The 19,668-nt window shown below is 31.0% G+C and overlaps 2 protein-coding genes and 1 long non-coding RNA gene across 4 annotated transcripts; 2 read left to right on the top strand and 1 right to left on the bottom strand.

The window, feature by feature from the left end:
• Positions 1–3,888: 3,888 nt before the first annotated feature.
• Positions 3,889–7,058, top strand: LOC123894981 (F-box/FBD/LRR-repeat protein At3g14710-like). Its single transcript, XM_045945146.1, has 4 exons — positions 3,889–4,018; positions 4,752–5,714; positions 6,111–6,254; positions 6,377–7,058. Exons 2-4 carry the CDS (start codon positions 4,770–4,772, stop codon positions 6,665–6,667), a joined length of 1,380 nt encoding a protein of 459 aa, XP_045801102.1. The 5' UTR covers positions 3,889–4,018; positions 4,752–4,769; the 3' UTR covers positions 6,668–7,058.
• Positions 7,059–7,172: 114 nt separating this feature from the next.
• On the bottom strand, positions 7,173–9,086 carry LOC123894982. Its single transcript, XR_006804040.1, has 2 exons — positions 8,498–9,086; positions 7,173–8,374 (listed from the first exon to the last, which is right to left on the bottom strand). It is a non-coding gene; the product is annotated as an uncharacterized LOC123894982 (long non-coding RNA).
• A 4,783-nt stretch (positions 9,087–13,869) lies between these two features.
• LOC123894980 (F-box/FBD/LRR-repeat protein At3g14710-like) lies at positions 13,870–19,062 on the top strand. Of its 2 annotated transcripts, XM_045945144.1 has the most exons (4): positions 13,870–13,983; positions 15,487–16,482; positions 17,526–17,687; positions 18,638–19,062. In XM_045945144.1, exons 2-4 carry the CDS (start codon positions 15,502–15,504, stop codon positions 18,917–18,919), a joined length of 1,425 nt encoding a protein of 474 aa, XP_045801100.1. In that variant the 5' UTR covers positions 13,870–13,983; positions 15,487–15,501; the 3' UTR covers positions 18,920–19,062. The 2 variants fall into 2 exon arrangements, with proteins under 2 accessions (XP_045801100.1, XP_045801101.1); XM_045945145.1 differs by lacking the exon at positions 17,526–17,687 and having other exon boundaries at positions 13,881–13,983.
• Positions 19,063–19,668: the final 606 nt, after the last annotated feature.

Below are 19,668 nucleotides of genomic sequence, written 5' to 3'. Positions count from 1 at the left end.
TTTTTTCAATATATTCTTATTTTTTAAAAATAAAAGGAGTATTACATCATCGAATTATATTTTTTATTATATCAGTTACAACTCTCAACCGTTTGATATAAATTGATTGTTTAGATCATTTTATTGTGTAAATAAATTACTTCCTCCGCATCTGAAAAATAGTCGTTTTAGCCAAGTGAATTTTTTTTCCTAATAATAGTCGTTTCATGCTTCCAAGGAGTGGTTAAGCTTTTTTTTTTCCATCTTTGCCCTCCAGTATCTTTTTAAAGACACATGCTTTTTATTGGAAAAATATACTTGAGCCACGTCTATGCAACTAATGATTAACAAGGTTATCAAAACCGGACCGGACCGCCGGTCGGACCGGTCGGACCGTGAACCGGTCATGAAAACGGTTCGGTTTTGAGCAAAAAACGGATAGGAAACCGACCGGCAAAAAAACGCGTGAACTGGGGTCGAACCGGCAAAAAAACGACGTCGTTTTACTTTTTTTTTTAAAAAAAAAAATCTGAAACAAAACAACGACGTCGTAGGAATAGAAAATGTTTTTGTTTTTCATCTATTTTTCATTTGGTTTCAATTATAAATTTTATTTTATTTTGACTTGTGATATTTTATCTTTTTAATGTGTGAAATTATGAAATATTGAGCAATTATTCACATATATTTATTTATATATTAATTAAAATATATATTTAATTAAAAACGATTCGACTCCGATTGAACTCGGTTCGACCAATTGAACTTTGAATCGGTGAGCTCGCCGGTTCGATGACCGGTCCGGTTCTGACAACCTTGATGATTAATGAACCTACGTGGGTTTTTTTTTCCTGTTCTACACAATTCTCAATAATAACTTTTTAATGTGTTTGTATATTAAACAATTTAAAAAGAAATAAATAGTAAGGATAGTTTAGTAAATTTGACATGTTTGTTAACTTTTTATCACTTTTCTTAATTTGTGTGTATAAATTTTAAAATACAATTATTTTGGGACGGAGGGAGTAAAGTCAGTAAACTATTTGATCTCAAATTAAGTGTCAAAATTTATTAATATGTGAAATTGTGTGAATGTTATGCATGAAATGATCTTGATCCATTACATCACAACTACTTTTCTTAAGGACAGGATTTGAGGCTGTTATAGCGTCCTGCAGTATCATATCTGAACCACCTGATTTTAAATTGGTGGTTGAATTATTTTGATGTATAAAATTGTGTATGAATTTTGTCGTCCAATTATAAATAAACGGCTCAAATTGATTATTACTCTTTCCGGTCTTTTTATAAGAAACACTTTGAGAAAAAAAAAATTGATCCTTTTTATAAGAAACTTTGACCAATTTTCAAATGTTTAGGGCCCGTTTGGTGCACAGGATAAGAGACATGATAGGATAATTGTATCATATCCTGCCGCAATCCAGTGTTTGGTGATACAACAAGATATGATAAGTTAATCCTGAAGTTTATCCTATCCTGTCTCTCTAGTTATAATTCTTATCCTGAATTTGAGCTGTGTTACCAGCAGGATAGGATAAGAAGAAAAAAAAATTACTGATTTATTTTATAAAATATATTTTAAAATACATAAAATAAAATTAATAAAATATAAATAATAAAATAATTAATTTTTAAATATATATGTGATTTTCTTATAGGGGTAATTTTGTAATTTATATATTCTAAAAAATCAAAATTTTACTAAAATTACAATATTTTAAAGTAAAATAATTATTAAAAAATTGACAAATAGGGATATTAATTTAAATTTTATAAAAAATTAAATATAATTCTTTTGCAATAGTAGTTTTATTATTTACGTATGAGATATATCATATATTTATTTGCCTTATCTAACATGTATATATTATTGAGTTATTTATTTGATCATGATTCATATAAAAAATTAAACTGATTATTTTCTCATGATTTTTATTTTAAATTGTATAAAATTATTTGATTACTTATTTATATTTTTTATTTATAAAATTCAAAGTATTACAAAATAATTTTAAAAAAATAACAATTGTTTTACGAGAGTAATTTTGTCAATTAAATATGTTATATATCTTATAATATTATTATGAGCAAGTATATATTAAAAACAAAATATAATAGTTATCATATTTGTTATCCTGTGTGCACCCAACATAGGATATGATAACTGAGTATAACTGTTATCCCGCTGTTATCATATCCTATCCTTATCCTGTTTTATATCCTATCCTGTCACTATGCTATCCTGCGCACCAAACGGGCCCTTAAAGTTTAATTTCACTTATGCTCTTATTTATTATGAAAGAGAATATTAAAAAGGAAAATGTTAAACAGTGCTCCTGGGGCACTAGTTAAGGATACAAATATAGAAGTTTTATCTCGTAAATTGTGCATTCAATGTTTTAATGATGTGAAAAGTTATTCTCTCTCATCATTAACTTTATCATTTGTTTCCTTTTTTAGTATGCTTAACTAGTGCCCCAGGGGCACTGTTTAGCATGACCCTATTAAAAATAAGTAAATAAGTTCAATTAGAGTAATTAAATAAGAATATATAAAGAATAAATTTAAATTTATAAAAGTATTAAATAAAAATAACTATTTACAATGTGTTTTCTTAATCTGTATAATTTTTTTAAATTATTTCTTATAAAAATGACTTACTATAAGAAATTGTGTTAAATCTTTAATGCAGGGAATTCGGATCCCTTTTCTAGGTACGAGCTTTTATTACAAGTGGCCACGTTGAATTTCTCATTGAAAAGCGAACTCAAAGTAGTAGACTCTCTCAAGTTGGGTCATTATTAAGCTTTATAGTACTTTTAGTTCTAGATTATCCCTTTTCTGAAATAGATCTTAAAAAGTTTTACAAAATGGATACCGTCCGATATTTTATATAAAATTACAGGTCGAATCAAAACTAAATATTTTTTCTTGGTAGTCGTAGTCGGGATCCATTGGACATAGATCTAATTGTTAATTTTTTTTGACTCCTTCCTTTTTTTTACTGTTCCGGGTGAAGTCTTCCATGTTAGCCAAAACCTTAGTATAACTTGAAATATTCTAACAAATTTACAATTAACTTTAATGATATTCGTCTCATAATTATTCAAATGCTGAAAAAACTGTATGATTATTTGATATATTGAGGCGTAAGGTTTCAAAATGGAGAGAACTCAAACTCAATCAATTTGCATTTTCTTTGTCAAAGTTTGTCAAAGTTAAAAGTTAAGATGACCATTGCATCTCTCATTAAAAAACGAACTCAAAAGTACATTCATTCTATCAAGTTTCCTAGTCTAAGAAAAACTTTGATTTTTTTTTTTTTTTTTGCCAAGTTCTGGATTTTATATAATTCGGTAGACTCAATAATTTGCATAGTGTAAATTTAACGAAACAATAAATTGCTCAAAATAGTGGGATTCTTAAAACCACTTAAACAAATAGTCAAATGTTTTCGATTCTTGAAGTGAACAATTTTTGGCTAGATTTTCGCCCTAACTTCGCAGTCGAACTCTGGATTACCAAGACTCAATTTCTTTGAAAACCAGAAGGCTAATGCTTAATTGTCATCAATAATAGACGGTTGATAATCATATTCATAATGTCTTGAAATATGAATTATTTTGTAATATCTACCAACTTTGTAAATAACAATCATAGTTTTCACTTTGGCCTAGCGATGTGGGTTCGAACTCTGATCATGACGTCCGACTTAACAATTTTAGTATTTCTGTCAGTTAAGCTAAAATTTATACATCTTAATTTTAGTAGTTTTCAATAACATATCAAAGATTTATATAAAAATTTACATAAATAATCTATATATAAAATTTATTATATATTACAACCACTTGTCTTGATATGAGCTTATTACTCAAAGTGGCCACATGGAATTTCTCATTGAAAAATGGACTCAAAATGCTCTCTTTCAAGTTTCTTAGAACATGAAGCGTGAATTTGTGAAGCTCTAGGTTTTTACTCAATAATTCCATATTCATCTGCTGCATACATTGTCAAGGTTTGTTTTTATTATTAAATTTTTAGTATCTTTGATGCTTATCCAGAAACAATTTTAATGCCATTCATGCTTAGAAGGGAAATTCTAGAGTGATTTTTCATTACATTCTGTATTCATTTTTGACTATTCATGATAGGAACTTTATATAATTAGTGACATTGACAAATTTAAACATCAACCAAGAAATTATAAGGAGTCTCTTGTCAAAAATAAAATAAAATTGTAAGACATAACTCTTGACACCATTTTAGAATTTTGATTAAAGCCTAAATCAATCTCAAAAGTTAGGCTGTGAAGTTAGTTGCAATTTACAACTAACTTTAACAAACTCTGTTTCATAAGTACTCAAATATTGAAAGGCTGCAGAGACATTTGATATGTTGAAGTGTCGGTTTGAACCTACAATTCTCCACTTTTAGCCACTTAGTATGTGTGAATTTCGCAGCTAAGATTTTTGAAATAAGAAACTTCGACAATCTCCTACTAACAATAAAGTTTGCTTGTTGGTTTTGAATCCCCTACAACAACAGCTGCGGGGACCATTAAATTTAGTGAAAAAAGTTTTCTCTCTCTAGATTAAATGGTCGCCACAGCTATTGCACCGTACAACTTTTGTAGGGGATCCATTTCCTCACTCGTCATATATAATCATTTTCAGTTGATATAGTGATTCAATTACGGAATCTCAGAAATACAACTTAATTGTTGAACATTGTCATGTATTGTATACCAGGTGTTTTTGTAGGTGATCATGGGTTCAAATGGCGTAGCAATAGATGATACGGAAGCACAAACATTAGCTGAAGAAACGGATGTGATTAGCACATTACATGAAAGCATTCTAGGTCTTATCCTGTCTTTCGTTCCAATTATAGACGCGGTTAGCACTAGCGTCTTATCAAGAAGGTGGATTGAAGTTTGGACATCCTTAAGCACTCTAAAATTTGATGATAGTTTACTATTTTATGGCAAGAAAATGCAAAAGGAACAGTTTGTGAATTTTGCTGAAAAAGTGCTTCTTCACTTTACTAATTCAAGCATCGAAATTTTCTCTCTTTGCTTAACTAGTCATCAATATGATGCATCTCAGGTAAGTGAATGGATCTCCTTTATCTTAGAAAGGAGAGTTCAAAAGCTTCATATTCAATATTCTGATAAACTTTTCCTTTCTTCGAAATCACTCTTTCGCTGCAATTCTCTGATTGAATTGACGCTTCAAATGAGATGTACTCTTAGTCTTCCCGTATCTGTTCGTCTCACAAATCTTCAAAAACTTAACATTTCCGGGATTAAATTTGCGAGTGATTCTTCCACTTATTCAAGAGATATAACTCTTAGTTTTCCACATCTCAAAGTGTTTGAAGCTAGAGGGTGTGAATGGTCAACTATGCAGAATATTAGTTTACAAGTACCTTCACTTGAGAGGTTTTCAATAGCAATATGGAATCATCATTCAAATGAATCATGTAAATATGGAACCATAAAGGTTTATAGTCAACGCCTAACGGATTTCTCTTATGAGGGTGATCTTGAGCAAGATATTGTTCTATGTGATTCTTCGTCGATTCATAATGCTTCTGTTGTGATTGTTATTGATGAAGATAAAAAGGACAGAATTGAAATACTTGGGTTTCATGCACATAATCTTCTGAGACAAATCGATGAAGTGGAACGACTAAAATTATTGTTTTACAAGGTATGTTCGGATTTCATGATAGTTTTGCATTATTTGCATACCAAAATCTTGTTTTATGATATAAGCTATGATGTGTGTTTGAAAATGCAAGTGTAAACTACAAAGAAAAATATTTAGAATACTAGTTTCCCTTTTTAAATCGTTAAACTGTCAAACATATACTAATTATAACTTAAATAGATGGAAATTAGATTAATCTTGAAAATCATGTATTAGTGGCTAGATATGTTGGCCAATGTACACAAATAAAGTGTTTAGAAAATAGTTCTAGCTTTTCCGATCTTTGCCGCTGCATCAAGATTTTTGAAGTATCTATGATTACATCATTGACTGTGATTTTCTGCAATATCAAGAATGCAAAGCAACCGCGACTTAAAATTTTGTTCTGTTCTTCAGGTTTTAAGACATGCTAAAGATTTTTTCATCAATCTTCCGATATTTGGAAGTTTGGCTTATCTGCAACTAAATGAGGTCACTGGTGAAGCTTTGTTGCAATTACTTCACAATTCTCCAATTCTTAATACTCTTGTTTTACTTAATGTAAGTTTCGCTACTCTTGCCTTTTGTTCAAAAACCAATTTCAAAGTCTAGTTTATGTGTTTATTAGATATAACATAAAATAATTTAAATGATACAAAATTCATGATACTCGAAATTTTCAGGGAGTAGCTAACTTACAAAAAGATGTCTTAGCTTCTGCAATGGTGCCTCACTGCTTTCTGTCAAGCTTCAAAGTATTTCAGTTTAAAGGTTTTAATGCGAACGAGCATGATCTATGTTTGGTAAAATTCATGTTGGCAAATGCAGCAACCTTGGAGAAGATGATGATATATCCGGCTTTTGGGCTACGATATTCAGATATTGACATAGGAAAAGTTAAGGAGCAGATACTCTCATTACCAAAATGTTCTAGCTTTTGCGTGGTAGAATTTTCTGATATCGCCAGTTCTTGAAGATTTTTAGACCACAAGAATATTTGTGCCACGATTTCGTAATGTATCTAGGTTTAGTTTTCGCTAGCAAAATCTAAGAGGTTTCTCTTCTTTCTGTTGGTTTTCTCTTTTTGCTAAATGTAACTTGAATGTTATGGTATCTTGTTTTATATTGCAATGCTTAGTTTACTAATTATCAAGAATCGAAGACTCGGAGGCAACAACTTCAAACTGGGATTATTGAGAAAACCTAAGTCCGACATAGAAAATATATAAGGCCTGATAAGATGTTGTAAAGAGAGGCACCTCTCACCTTACAAGTCGATTTTGTAAAGATGAGATAGACCCAATCCAAACTTTAATATGGTATTCGAGGCTATCGAATAAAAGTTTATAAAAAGGGACGCCCCTCACTTTACAAGCCGGTCTTAACATTGTTTGAATTGCTGTAATTAGCCTTCCTTTTTCTGTTAGGAGTTTCCAAGGCTCTTCGCATCTTCAACGCTCAAGTATGATAGTTTTGCACGATAAATGAATGTAATACGGATCGAGAGATTAAGAATTTGTCTTGCATCACTTTTGGAACTTTAATTCTCACAACAAAGAAAGATCAGAGAAAGAATTTCAGAAACTAAGTCTGAGATGCTCCTACAAGTACTCTTGCACAGCTAAAACAAAACTGAATGAACTTGCTATGGTACCATCGAAGTAATTTCAGAGAACATTATGCTTCACAAATTGCGCAAAACTCTCGTATTATTGGTAAGACTAGTGATGCCAGCTCAGAAACACTAGCTAACTGCCAATGCAACCAAGCAAAACTCAAAGACAAACTCCTAACAGAAAAAGTAAAGGCTAATTAGTAATTACAACTATACAAAAAGCTTAAGACTAAGTAGAACTAAACACCAATTCCTCTCTTTCATCATACGCGTTGGAATTCTTGCTGGTGAGTCTTCAATGCTTGATTCTGATAATTGAATAGAATTTGCACAAGGAAAAATATAAGGAGCCAATGTAGGTTGGTCGAGTTGGTAAAGATTTAGCTCAGATTCCATAAGGACTTGAGTTTGAATCCCAGCGAGTTTGTTGGTGGGTAATATGAAAATATCTCTGTCAAAGCTCATAAAGTCTTGAGGCTTTTCGATTTTCTGGACCCTGGTGAGATTCTAGGCTGTCAGTGCTCTTTAAGTCTTGAGGCTTTTTCGGGCCCTGGTGAGATTTTGGGACCCTACCCGCCTAAATACATAATTGATAGAATATTGTATTGAATCTTCGAGCAGTTAATCAGCTTCAAATCGAAATTATTTATGGAATTTTCATATTGCTCCAATCCAAGTACTTTTGCTTCAAATAAGTGCATGTTTGTTTTGTTTATTCAATGAACAGATCTTGAATACGCGGCAGGTTGAAGTTCGAGTTTGTAGCTTTGTTGAAGTCGCGGTAGAATGAATTGAAACGTGACACCTTTGTGAAGAAGACGTTGGTCCAAACATACGCTAAGTCATATCTAACAGTATAGACTTTAGAGGCTCCTTCCTTTCATGTCTTTCGAGGAATGGCTCGTCATTGAAATGGCAATGTTTGCATATTGGTAATGGTGTCACCAACTATCAACTACACACAAACTAGTTTTTTTAATGTCACAGTAATAAGAAACAAAATAACCAAAATTTTATGTACCTGATAGAGTATCTGTTGAGAGTCCTACATTGCATACGACATGGCCTGAAAATACGTTTTATAAACGAAATACATTCATTATCTTACAAGCTGATCAACAAACCAAATTTTAAGACTATGATTAACAAATAGTCATGAACTGTAACTAAGCTCTTAGCTGATTAATACCATTTTTGCTGCTAATCATAGTTGATCATTGGTGAAACTTTGCTGAGATAGCTTCACTGTTCATCAAGTTTTCTTCTTTCATATTCAACTATTACCAGCCACTCACCTTAAATACTAAGAAATAAGTACCATGTTTTGCTTGTATGCTCCTTTTCTCTTCATTGTTCTGTTCAAGTATTACCGTCCAATTCAGTTTTTAAAACACTGTTTCAAATTTTTGAAATAATACTCACAAGTTAGCCATTTAAAAGGAACGGTCAAATAATGAAAGTACATGTGTGTGCACGCGCGCGCGCGCACAAACATTGAGAACACATGTGAAAGGTTTATCCAATGAAGGACTTGATTTTGAGCTATGACTAGAACAGAAAAGTGAAGAGTAGAGAAGCAAACAAGCCAAACAAGGTGTTGAATTTCATGTACACATAAAGTGAATGGCTTGTAATAGGTAACTATGGAAAAGAAGATGAAGTAAAGGGCAGTGTGACAAAACAAGTTGAACAATTTGATATATTTATAGACACTGAAAGTGAAATTATGTGAAGTCATAAGAAGGGAAATAGATGAGAAACTCTATGTTACAGCTCAATTTCCATCCATCACACGGTATCTCTCCCTCCAGCTCATAACTTATTGTCATTAATTAATGTACTTTATAAGGTCAATTTGGTAATGAAAAATTGTAGTACTCCTACCTTTAATCCAAGAACTCTTGGATTTTTCTTTGGTTTACAATGAGTTGAGGATCGAACTCAGGACCTATAACATACTACCAAAATCTCTCACCACTAGACCAAACCTAGTGGCTTAGAACCCTTGGATTTAAAGTATTTTATGTACAGTATGTACATTTTATATATCAATAATTATATATTTTTTCTCACATTTAATTTTATAGGATAAAATTTAATTTTGAACATATTAGAATCGTATTAGTATCATCCTGGTGGTACAGCTCAACTAGAGTTTTACTCTCTACGAACTAATCCAACTCAAAAATTGATACTAGGAGAATTCGAACATAAAACTTTGAGAAGAGCACATGCACACTCCGAGGTCCTAAACTTGAGGGTTGATATTATTTGAGAGATAAGCAATTTGCATGAATAGTTGTAGTAGAGGATATTTTGTGTAATAAAAATGTTTGTTTTTAATAGACGAAATGATAATAATCATTGTAAATTCACACACACAAGAAATTAGAGCTCAAAATCCTATCACGATTTCCGACCTAATAATTTTTTTATTTTTTGTCAATTAAATTATAAATTTGTGGATGTGTAACCAAAAAACATTTATCGTGCAAATATGCAACTTAGCTTCAGTTATAATTTTTGGATGAATAAAAAAGAATTTAATTATGTATTTGATTTAATGGTGATATTAATGGCCACTTTTCAACAATTTCATATAAAATTTGAACTTTATTGTTTAGAGTTATAAAATCAAACTTTTAGCACTAAATTAACATTTCATGGACATGTATGTGAGTGGATGTTAACTACTCTAAAAACACAAATGAATGTAGGACCTATATTGGGATAGACACATGAGACAGTTGTGTGTGAGCATACTTAGTACGTTGAAATCTCAAATAATGTCACTTGTAAGCAATAGACCAAGCCAACATAGAATACCTTCATCAACTTGGTAACTAGAATTTATAAGTTGGGTCCTACAAAATTAGATTGTATAGTATAAGTGAATGAGTACTTCTAACTGTAAACAGAATTTTAGGTCAATCCACATCAATTACATTGGATTGGTTTCTTCTTATCCATATCCATATTTGAGTCTAAATCTTGAACTAATCTATCATGATCTAACCTCCACTTGTTTGGGATCAATTTTCCGTCATTTATAATTATTATTTTTTTTAAACGGGGTATCCTCTGCATGTAACTGCAAAGACTAATCACTCGAGTCTTGTGAGATCCAAATGAGTGACAAACTCTGCTAAGAGTTTTAACACTGCTGCATGCCAAAGCCAGAGATCGAACTCAGAACCTTGGTTAAGCTAGAAGAGACCTGCGATCAGTGGCGGAACCGGAAAAAATATTGTGGGTGGGCCGACAAATAGTCGATCTATTTTCGAATTGAATTTTTTGGCCCATATTTTCATAGGTTACAATTTTGGTACCAACAATCTATATTTTTACTCTAAAAATTGTGATTTTTGGCCATAAAAGTGATTTATTGTCTCCAAAGATGAAATATCAAATTTGAGACTAAAATTCACATTTTTTGGCATTAAAATTCGCTATTTTTATGGCAAAAAAGAAAAAAAATTGAGATAGGACTAAAATTGCAACAAATGTGATAAAAATATGGAATTTTAAAAAATAAATATTAATTAAATATATTTTTTTAATGTCATTTCATATTTATATATGCTAGTTCAATTGCTAATTTTATCTAATACTATAAATTCAATTAATCATGAACTAATATTTACACTAATATTTGAACTAATATGTGCACCGAGTTACTTATAATCATCAATAATAAACTCTAAATTAATATTTAAACTAAAATTTGTACAAATATGTCTGCCGAATGATTTAAAATCATTAATAATATATTTAAATTAATACTTTAATATAAAAAAAATTAATTTTTTTGGGGTGAGGGTGGGCCGCCGCCCACCTCAGCCCACCCCTAGATCCGCTAGTGCCTGCGACATATCATCCAAGTGTTGTTGGGTTTATATTACATAACATATATATATTTCATCTGATTTAATGGTAAAATTTATTGAGTCAATGGTAAACATAAATTTTTATACGGTAAAAAATTTGTCTCACGTATGTACTCCCTTTAAGCAAAAATACACTTTCTAGGTTAATTGTATATTTAATGTATCTGGTCTATAATATATAGATTAGATATATTAAATATACAAATAACTTATGTTTTTTTTTATTATTATTTGTGTGGCAATCAACCATTGGATTAACAAATGGTAGGAGGGCTGGACAAAAAACGCAGGAGGGGATCCGATTCCCATATTCACTCAATACTTTACGGATGACGAGCAATACGCATAGTGTGAACTATACTCCACATATCCTGAGAATTATTGCGGCCATGATCGCAATAAAAATCCTGAATAAGACCATCCCGACAATCTCTACAAAATCCGCCACAAGGTGAGAAACCATTCCTTTTTTACTATGATCTTCATCTACATTAAATTTAAGAGTATCCATGGGAGTGGCTCCCATATAATAAGAATGATAGACCTAGTGCTCTCCATATAAGCCACATATTTAATAATACTACCTACCAACTACTATTTTCACTTGGTTAGCTATATGAAGAAGTCAATTTTGTCGAAGGTTGAAGTACTAATTAAACACCAATTTGTCACAATCTTTCTACAAAACATTGATTGAGACGTGAAAAAAGTCACCCAACTTTATGGTGATTTTATTTTATCCATTTTAATTAAAGGGTGTTACTGCCGATAATAAAGACACATGTTATGCTGAGTTTGTTAATAAAAAAATTTTGTTGTTAAAAAAAAAGACATTGTTCGTATTATGAAAAGTCGACACCAAAACTTTTGTATATTCTTTATATAGGTATAGATATATGGATTTTAAATTTTCCGTTTTTCTTAAGCAAAAAATTTAAATTTTTTTTGTTTTTTTTTTTGTTTTGGTCCTTCATTAATCTAAAAATTTTGGTTTTGGTCATTCATTTGCCACATGTCAAGTCGTTAGCCACGTCAGCATTTTTGAGACGGCAATTGACCGGAGGGACAAAAATCAACACGATTTACATGCAGAGACTTTTTTAAACAAAACTAAAACCGAAAAAGCGAAAACATACAGGGACTAATGTGATATTTAAGCAAAAAACAAAATACCCAGCCAACATAAAAAAAAGTAACGTGTTTAAGGTACCGTTTTACCCAATTTTTATTTTATTTTTACTATAACTTTTATAAATGAGTCAGGATCCACTGACATCAGGTGTCAAAACTTAGTTTGACACCAAATCTCCACCCTTCATTATATTTAATCTAAAGGCATAAAACAATTACTAAAATAATTCATAAATTTCAAAGATTATGTGATTATTCGCACAGTCTATCCCTAAATAGCTTTTTTTTTGAATTATAAATATGTGATTTATTTTTATTGAATTTTTTTGTGCAACTTTTTTTTTGTACAACTTAAATGACTATATTTTCTCCCCAAATCTCTGTGCTCGTTGCTCCCACTCTCCCTTCTGTTCAATCTCAATTCTCAATCCACGCTTTCAATCTCAATCCACTATTTACAGTTAATTTATATTTATTTTTTAAAAAGTAATTGTTGTTTAGAAACCTATCCTACTGGTTAACCGGTATATCATAAAAGAAATGGGATGACGTGTACAATTATAATTGGAGTTTGTTAATAGAGTGTGTTAGAGGGTGTGTCCCTAGCACTACTCTTCATGAAAAACTGACAAAAAAAAATCATTGACAAAAAGGCATGGACTTGTATAGATCGTTGAACACTCATGAACTTTATGCTATCCAAACATCCCCATGTTGATCGACAAATACTAACAAGAGTATTCTGTAAAATAAAAAAAAAAAGTAGCGGGCATTGAAGCTAATACAAGGAAACAAACAAAGAACAATGATGTTTATGAATTTATTTTAATTTTGTGTATGTGATAGATAAAGAGATTGGGCAAATCAATTTTTTTTAATAAAATAATGCTATTTAGGGAAAGATATCACATAATCTTTGAATTTATGAATTATTTTAGTAATTATTTTAGGCCCTTAGATTAAATATAATGAAGGGTGAAGATTTGGTGTCAAACTAAATTTTGACACTTGATGTTAATGGATCCTGACTCTTTATAAATTACTCTTACCGTCCCAAATTATAAGGGAAAAAAGCCCATTTTTTTGTCCCAAATTATAAGAGAGAAAATCATTTTCAAGAATATTTTTTCCTTATTTTCATAAAATTAAATGGAAATTGCATTTAATTTTATCTTTCTACCATTTTCTCAATAAACAACCAATAAAAATTAATTTTACATCTTCCTATCCAACTTATTCAAAGAAAAACCCACAAAAACATATTTTAAATTCCCATATTTTACTTTTTCTTAATAAGTGTGATTGTTTTATTTTCTCTTATAATTCGAGACGGAGGGAGTATTGTTTAACCTAACTTCTTCCTTTTAAGAAAAAAAAAAAAAAGGAAAAAAACCAGGCCAAACGGTACCTAAATCTATCTAATGCAGGTATTTAACTTTTCCGATTGCAAGTGTCAAAAAAAAAAAACTTTTCCGATTGGATAATGGGTAAAGCCGTTTAAGCCCGTGAAACCCGTGTACCCGACCCGCATATAATTAGTTATATTTGAAAGCTGAAAGGTTCAGTTAAATCATATCCCACCGATTTTCGAAATACAAAAACACTATATCACTCCTCAGCTCCCGTTCCCGGCGGCGCTGTTCTTCTAAGTTAAGAGGTAACCACCGTTTGATTTTCCTTTTCTTTCTTTCTTCTTTGATTGATTATGTTACTGTTTCTTACTTCGATTCGTTCTAAATTCTAATTGTGATTCCAATTCCAAGAAAATTAAGTATCGATACTGTTTCTCTATGAATTTTGTTTCTTAATGTGATTCTGTTACACGAAAATGAAGTTCTATTATGTAATTTGTCAATTTAATTCCAATAGAATGAAGTATTGTTACTGTTTCTCCATGAATCTATTACTTGTTTTGAATATTCTAATTACGTATGTGATTCTGTTTGACTTTTTTTTTTTTTTTTTTTTTTTTTATTGAAAGTGATTCTGTTTCTTAATATATTAGTATACTATTACTAACTATGCATCAAGTTGTTCCAGCCCCTCCCAATCACAGTTGACGGATTGAATCGTAGTTCTCCCTACAAGTTCAACATCAATCACCACCGAACCAACTAACGAATGGTTCCTATTTATTTATTTATTTATTTATTTTAGTTGCTAATTTCTTCACCCTTTTGATGGATTTTAAAACCTAAGGAGGGTGTATTGGATTGAGATTTCAAAGATTTTAAAAGACTTTTTTGTGAAAAAGAATCTTGTGGTATTCAAAGACTTTTATAAAATATAAACAAATCTTGTGATATTCAATTAAGATAATTAAGATTTTTTTCTCTTTTCAGGGCAACTAAATCAGTGGTATTCAATTGAGATCTATGCCTGTGGAAAATTTCTGTAACATAATTTGCAACTTTTTGCAACCAAAAGAATAAACGATTCTTAAGATAATTTGATACAAATTTCTCATAAAAAAGAAAAGTCTTCGTTGTTTTTTTTCATTGTATATTGATTCGTTGATTCTGGTATATTGCAATTTCTGATAATTCGATACAACCTTCTTTTTGCAATTTCATCATCGTGCTTTTTTTTTTATGATTCATAGTTTTTTTTTTTTTTCCTTTTTGTTTTGTTTGATTCATTGATTTCTTTAAGGAATAATTCATTTTCATTGATTATTAATTATTGATTGATTTATTATTTAGAAGAAATTTGTATCAAATTTATTGAGTCATTAAAATCTTAAAAGTCTATATAATACCTCGAAATCTCAAAAGTCCGGTTTATAAAATCTCACGAATTCTTGTGTTAAGAATCTTGATTGTAAAAGTCTTTAAAAAAAGTCTCACAAAATCAATACAATATGACAAAGTCTTTTAAAATCCTCAAGATTTTTTTTTGTCAAAATAGTCTTTTGAAATCTCAATCCAATACACCCCCTAATTTGACATTCTTTTTCATTTAAAGTATCAATGTTTTTTTTTTTTGACAAATTTGAAGTATCAATGTTATGTCCGTAAATAAACGACCTAATGTGACTCATCCCAAAAAAAAGATTGGATCTTCCACTAGCGTCCAAAGCGCATAAGATATTTTCTGAAGGATACATTGCGGTGCTTAGTGTATTTGTAGTGTTTGATATTTCATCTTCTTCTATTTGTAGGAAATTGGTATAAACATGGAATTGAGTTATGTTAATGCATCTGGTAGATATGAGATGGATTCTTCTCAAAAGCAGGTGTCCAACAATGGCCGGGATATAATAAGTGACCTACCTAACCACATTATTGGTTCTATTCTTTCTTTTCTTCCGACTAAAGTCGCGGTTCGCACTTGTGTTCTCTCAAAAAGGTGGAAAAACTTATGGACATTTGTCAGAGAACTTAGCTTTCAAGATCATTTTCACCGCATTAAAATTAAGAAAATGCAGTTTGTACAGTTTGTCTATAGGGTACTACGTCATCTGGATAGTTCAATGATCGATAGCTTTTCTCTTTCTTTATGCTATAACTATGCCCATATTAAGGAGTGGATTTCTTTAGTTTTGAGTCGGAAGGTCAAAAAAGTTTATTTGGAGGCACAGTCTAAACATCAATATCAAGAGTTTCCTACCAAAAAAAAAAAAGAGTTTCCTACCAATTCCCTTTTCGAATGCCAGTACTTACAGGAATTGTGTTTGAAAAATTTTCGTATCAGACTTCGTCCCTTTATCACTCTTTCATCCCTCACAGTTCTTAAATTATCCAGAATGTCAGTTACCACTACCTTTGGCGTTCCGAATGAACCGAAAGATTTAACACTTAATTTCCCTGTTCTTAGAAAGTTTGAGACAGAAGGATGGCCATGGTATCATGTAAAGAGTGTCACTTTACAAATGCCGCTGCTAGATGTTCTTTCAATGGACGACTGTCGATATCACGGGCCACATGTTGAAATTAATTATTGTGTTTCGCATCTTATAAAGTTTAATTATACTGGCCGTTTTTTGTCAGCAACCATTTTGGTAGATGCAGTAGACATTGTTTCTGCTAATATTAATATTATGCTATATGATGGTTCAAGTAACAGTATACAAGAACAAATGGTTTTTGTTAGTAAGCTTCTAAGTATTAATGGTCTTAATGCAGCTAGTCTAAAGCTTTGTCTGTCTCGTGAGCAGGTATGTTTTCTTTCTTCACTCTTTTCTTTCCTTCCCTTTGTTGTATTGCTTTTGTTAAAATGTCTCACATCGGATATGAGATGGCCTTGACAAGTGTTTATAAGCAAGTAGCAGTCCTCACCTTACAAGCCGGTTTTGTGAGGATGAGTTAGGCCCATACTTATTTTTAATAATTTCTAACATGGTATCAGAGCCTCTCTAAGATCCATTGGACTACCCGTTATTTGGGAAACCCGTTATTATTAAGTCCACGTTCCAGCTTGCTCAGTCCTGGACGTGAGAGGGTGTGTTAAAAAGTCTCATGTCGGATATGAGATGACCTTGACACGTGTTTATAAGCAAGTGACAGTCCTCACCTTACAAGTCTGTTTTGTGATGAGTTAGGCTCATACTTATTTCTAATAATTTCTAACAGCTTTATTTCAAGTTTTAAACAATTTTTATAGTATCAATGCAAGAATACTTTCTTTGTTTGAATGAAGATGCCCTAATCAAATTCCGTCTCTTGGAAATGAAATGTTTGTTTTATTCAACATGGCATAAAAATCTTGAATGAGTAAATACAAAACCTCTTCTCTAGATATAAATCATTATTGAACACAATTAGCTCAAATTTTTTTCATTGCTTTATTCCTAAGTTAGTCTTTATAACTAAAGTTAAGTTGTGGTTGTAATTTATTTCAACACAATGAGTGAGGAAAATAAAAGGTCAAACTTTTTAGCTGTATTGTTATTTGCGTTATACTCTAAGGCTTTAGCAGCATGTCACATCTAAATAGTTTGTTGTTAGAGCATATACGTTTGGGAAATGGATTCCCTGCAGTCATGAGTGACCTTAGCCGTTGAAAAAATTTAAAGATCATCATGTCTGTTTTTTTGGCTCCGATTTGTATGACTGTCAATTTATGATTTTCTAACTGCAAGGAATTTGGGTTCATGCGTTTGATTGTGCAAAATTGTTTAAGTCATTGTTATATATTTATGTCCTTTAATGTCGTCTTCATGTATCCTAACACGAACAATATTTGTCTTTTGTCATCAAGCTATTTGAAAGTGTCGTCGAGGTATTTGAAAAAGTGAGAGATTCTCTTAATTACATTCCTGACTTTCAAATATTAAGTCATCTCCATCTAGAGTTAGCACCTGGTGATTTGTTGCTTGGAATACTTTCGAAATCACCATGTTTGGAGACTTTAGTTTTAAAGGTTTGTGATTGATGATTATCTGTTTTTTTAGTTTTCATTTTTGCTTAAGAACCTATCATTTCAATTTGTCATGTTTTTAAACATTAGTAAACTTATATTATATTCTCTGATTTTCCTATATATTTAAAAAACTAGGTGCGATCATACAAGCACTAATGCACCGGATCCCATTAGAACTTGGGCGAGAGTAGTACTAGGATGGGTGACCTCTTGGGAAGTCCTTGTGTTGCACCTCTTTTAAAAAATATATATATATATATATATATATATATATATATATATATATTTAAAAAACTAAATATTAAATTGAAAGGAAGATATCTTTGTATATGTTATGGTCCCTTTTGGTCTTTGATTGGTTGACACGGTCTTAGACGCAAGAGAACCTTTCTTTCGACCTATGATGAATACAGAAGCGGGCTCGTCCTTGACAGAGTCTCTTCTTGAATATTCACAATTTTGTTTTATAATTATAATAATAATAATCGATTAATTCTTATTCCAAATCCAAATGCCTTTAAATAAGCTTACAATAGAAATCGGATTAAACTAGGTTAATAACTGACTTATCCTATATTTATTTACTATTCATTTAAATTTAAAAGATAATAATCCTATTTAATAGAATAATTTTGTTCTAACTCTAAATCTTATCCTAACAATACTGAACTATAACTTATTAAAAATAAATAAAATAATAAATCCTAATCAACATAACTAATCCTAATAAACGGAATCATAGGTTTTCCTCTTTCCCACAGTTGGATCCATATCAGTATATTAATTATTTTTAGTGAAAATATTTTAAAATAGAAAAAGAATTTCAATATTCTTGTAGCAATTTTTCAAAACACATCTTAAAATTTTTGCATTTAGTCATTTTATTTCCATCTTGTCTTATTTGAATCTTGTTACGCAATATAAATATATACTATTTGACTTATCGTCAGGTTCAAGATTTTGGTAAAACACTGCTTGATTCTGCATTAATGCCGGGTTGTTTTCTACTTACCCTTAAAGTGGTGAAATTTGAAAGATTTGCTGCTACTACACATGACTTAAATTTCGCAGAATTTGTGTTGAAAAATGCTATGGTCTTGGAGAAGATTACTTTCTCCTGTTCTCCTCCTAAGAAGCTTGGCCAGAAGAAATGGAAAAAAGTTAGAGATAACATCTTGTCATACACAAGGAGGTTTAGCTCCCTAGATATAAAATTGGAAATTGTTCCATAGTTATAGAAATGTGCAAAACTGTGTACAATTTACATTAATAAATTTGATTAAGAGAGACTATATCCAACTATAGATAGTTCAGGAAGAACTAACTCTTGAAACCATGTTTTCATTTTATTATTCCTAGTAATGTGTTTGGTAAACTTCTATGTGTTTCTTCTTCTCTTCAAGGTTAAAATTTCTGAATATACATGTTTTTGTTGTCGCTAATAAATGTGTTTATTAGTCCGGGAAATGTAGCTCAATTGATAGCTATCAGCGACATTATATCGGGAGACAGATTTTGAAACCCCCACACTTGAAGTGTGTGAGTGTAGTCACTAAGTTACTTGAAAAAAAAAAGTTTATCAAGGGCTTGGATGTACATGTTTCGGTGCCACGATTATTTTCTTATTTGTGCTAGCATAATTTGTGAATATTATTTCTTGAATTTAAATTGTTCAGTGAGATTTAGTTATATAGAAGAGTGGAAATGATAACTTGCCTAGAGTATAGTCACATTCAACAGGTAGTTATTTTGTGGAAGACACGAGTGTTCCTATCCCTACATAAATGTAAGTTTAATCTTTTGTCTTGCTTGAATTCCACTTGGGTATTTCAAATTCAATGCATGCTCAAAGTTAATCCGGCCACTTTTTTGACGTTTCCGGCCGCTTTTGGCCCTCGTAAATGCTGAAATTTCTTGTAGTGATCTGAGCTAGCATTTCTGTGTTACAAAGATTCTGGACATTAATATTGATATTCCAGGA

This window comes from Trifolium pratense, linkage group LG7 (assembly GCF_020283565.1).
Source record: "Trifolium pratense cultivar HEN17-A07 linkage group LG7, ARS_RC_1.1, whole genome shotgun sequence".
NCBI classification, from domain to species: domain Eukaryota; kingdom Viridiplantae; phylum Streptophyta; class Magnoliopsida; order Fabales; family Fabaceae; genus Trifolium; species Trifolium pratense.
Note: the sequence above shows the minus strand (reverse complement) of the source record. Positions and strands in the feature narration are given on the sequence as shown.

Bases quoted from the DNA above. Each gene is read 5' to 3' on its own strand.
- LOC123894980 (XM_045945144.1), top strand. From the start codon at position 15,502: ATGGAATTGAGTTATGTTAATGCATCTGGTAGATATGAGATGGATTCT. The intron at 16,483-17,525 runs GTATGTTTTCTT...TTTGTCATCAAG, and splicing joins TTTGTCTGTCTCGTGAGCAG to CTATTTGAAAGTGTCGTCGA. The intron at 17,688-18,637 runs GTTTGTGATTGA...ACTTATCGTCAG, and splicing joins TGGAGACTTTAGTTTTAAAG to GTTCAAGATTTTGGTAAAAC.
- LOC123894981 (XM_045945146.1), top strand. From the start codon at position 4,770: ATGGGTTCAAATGGCGTAGCAATAGATGATACGGAAGCACAAACATTA. The intron at 5,715-6,110 runs GTATGTTCGGAT...TCTGTTCTTCAG, and splicing joins TAAAATTATTGTTTTACAAG to GTTTTAAGACATGCTAAAGA. The intron at 6,255-6,376 runs GTAAGTTTCGCT...CGAAATTTTCAG, and splicing joins ATACTCTTGTTTTACTTAAT to GGAGTAGCTAACTTACAAAA.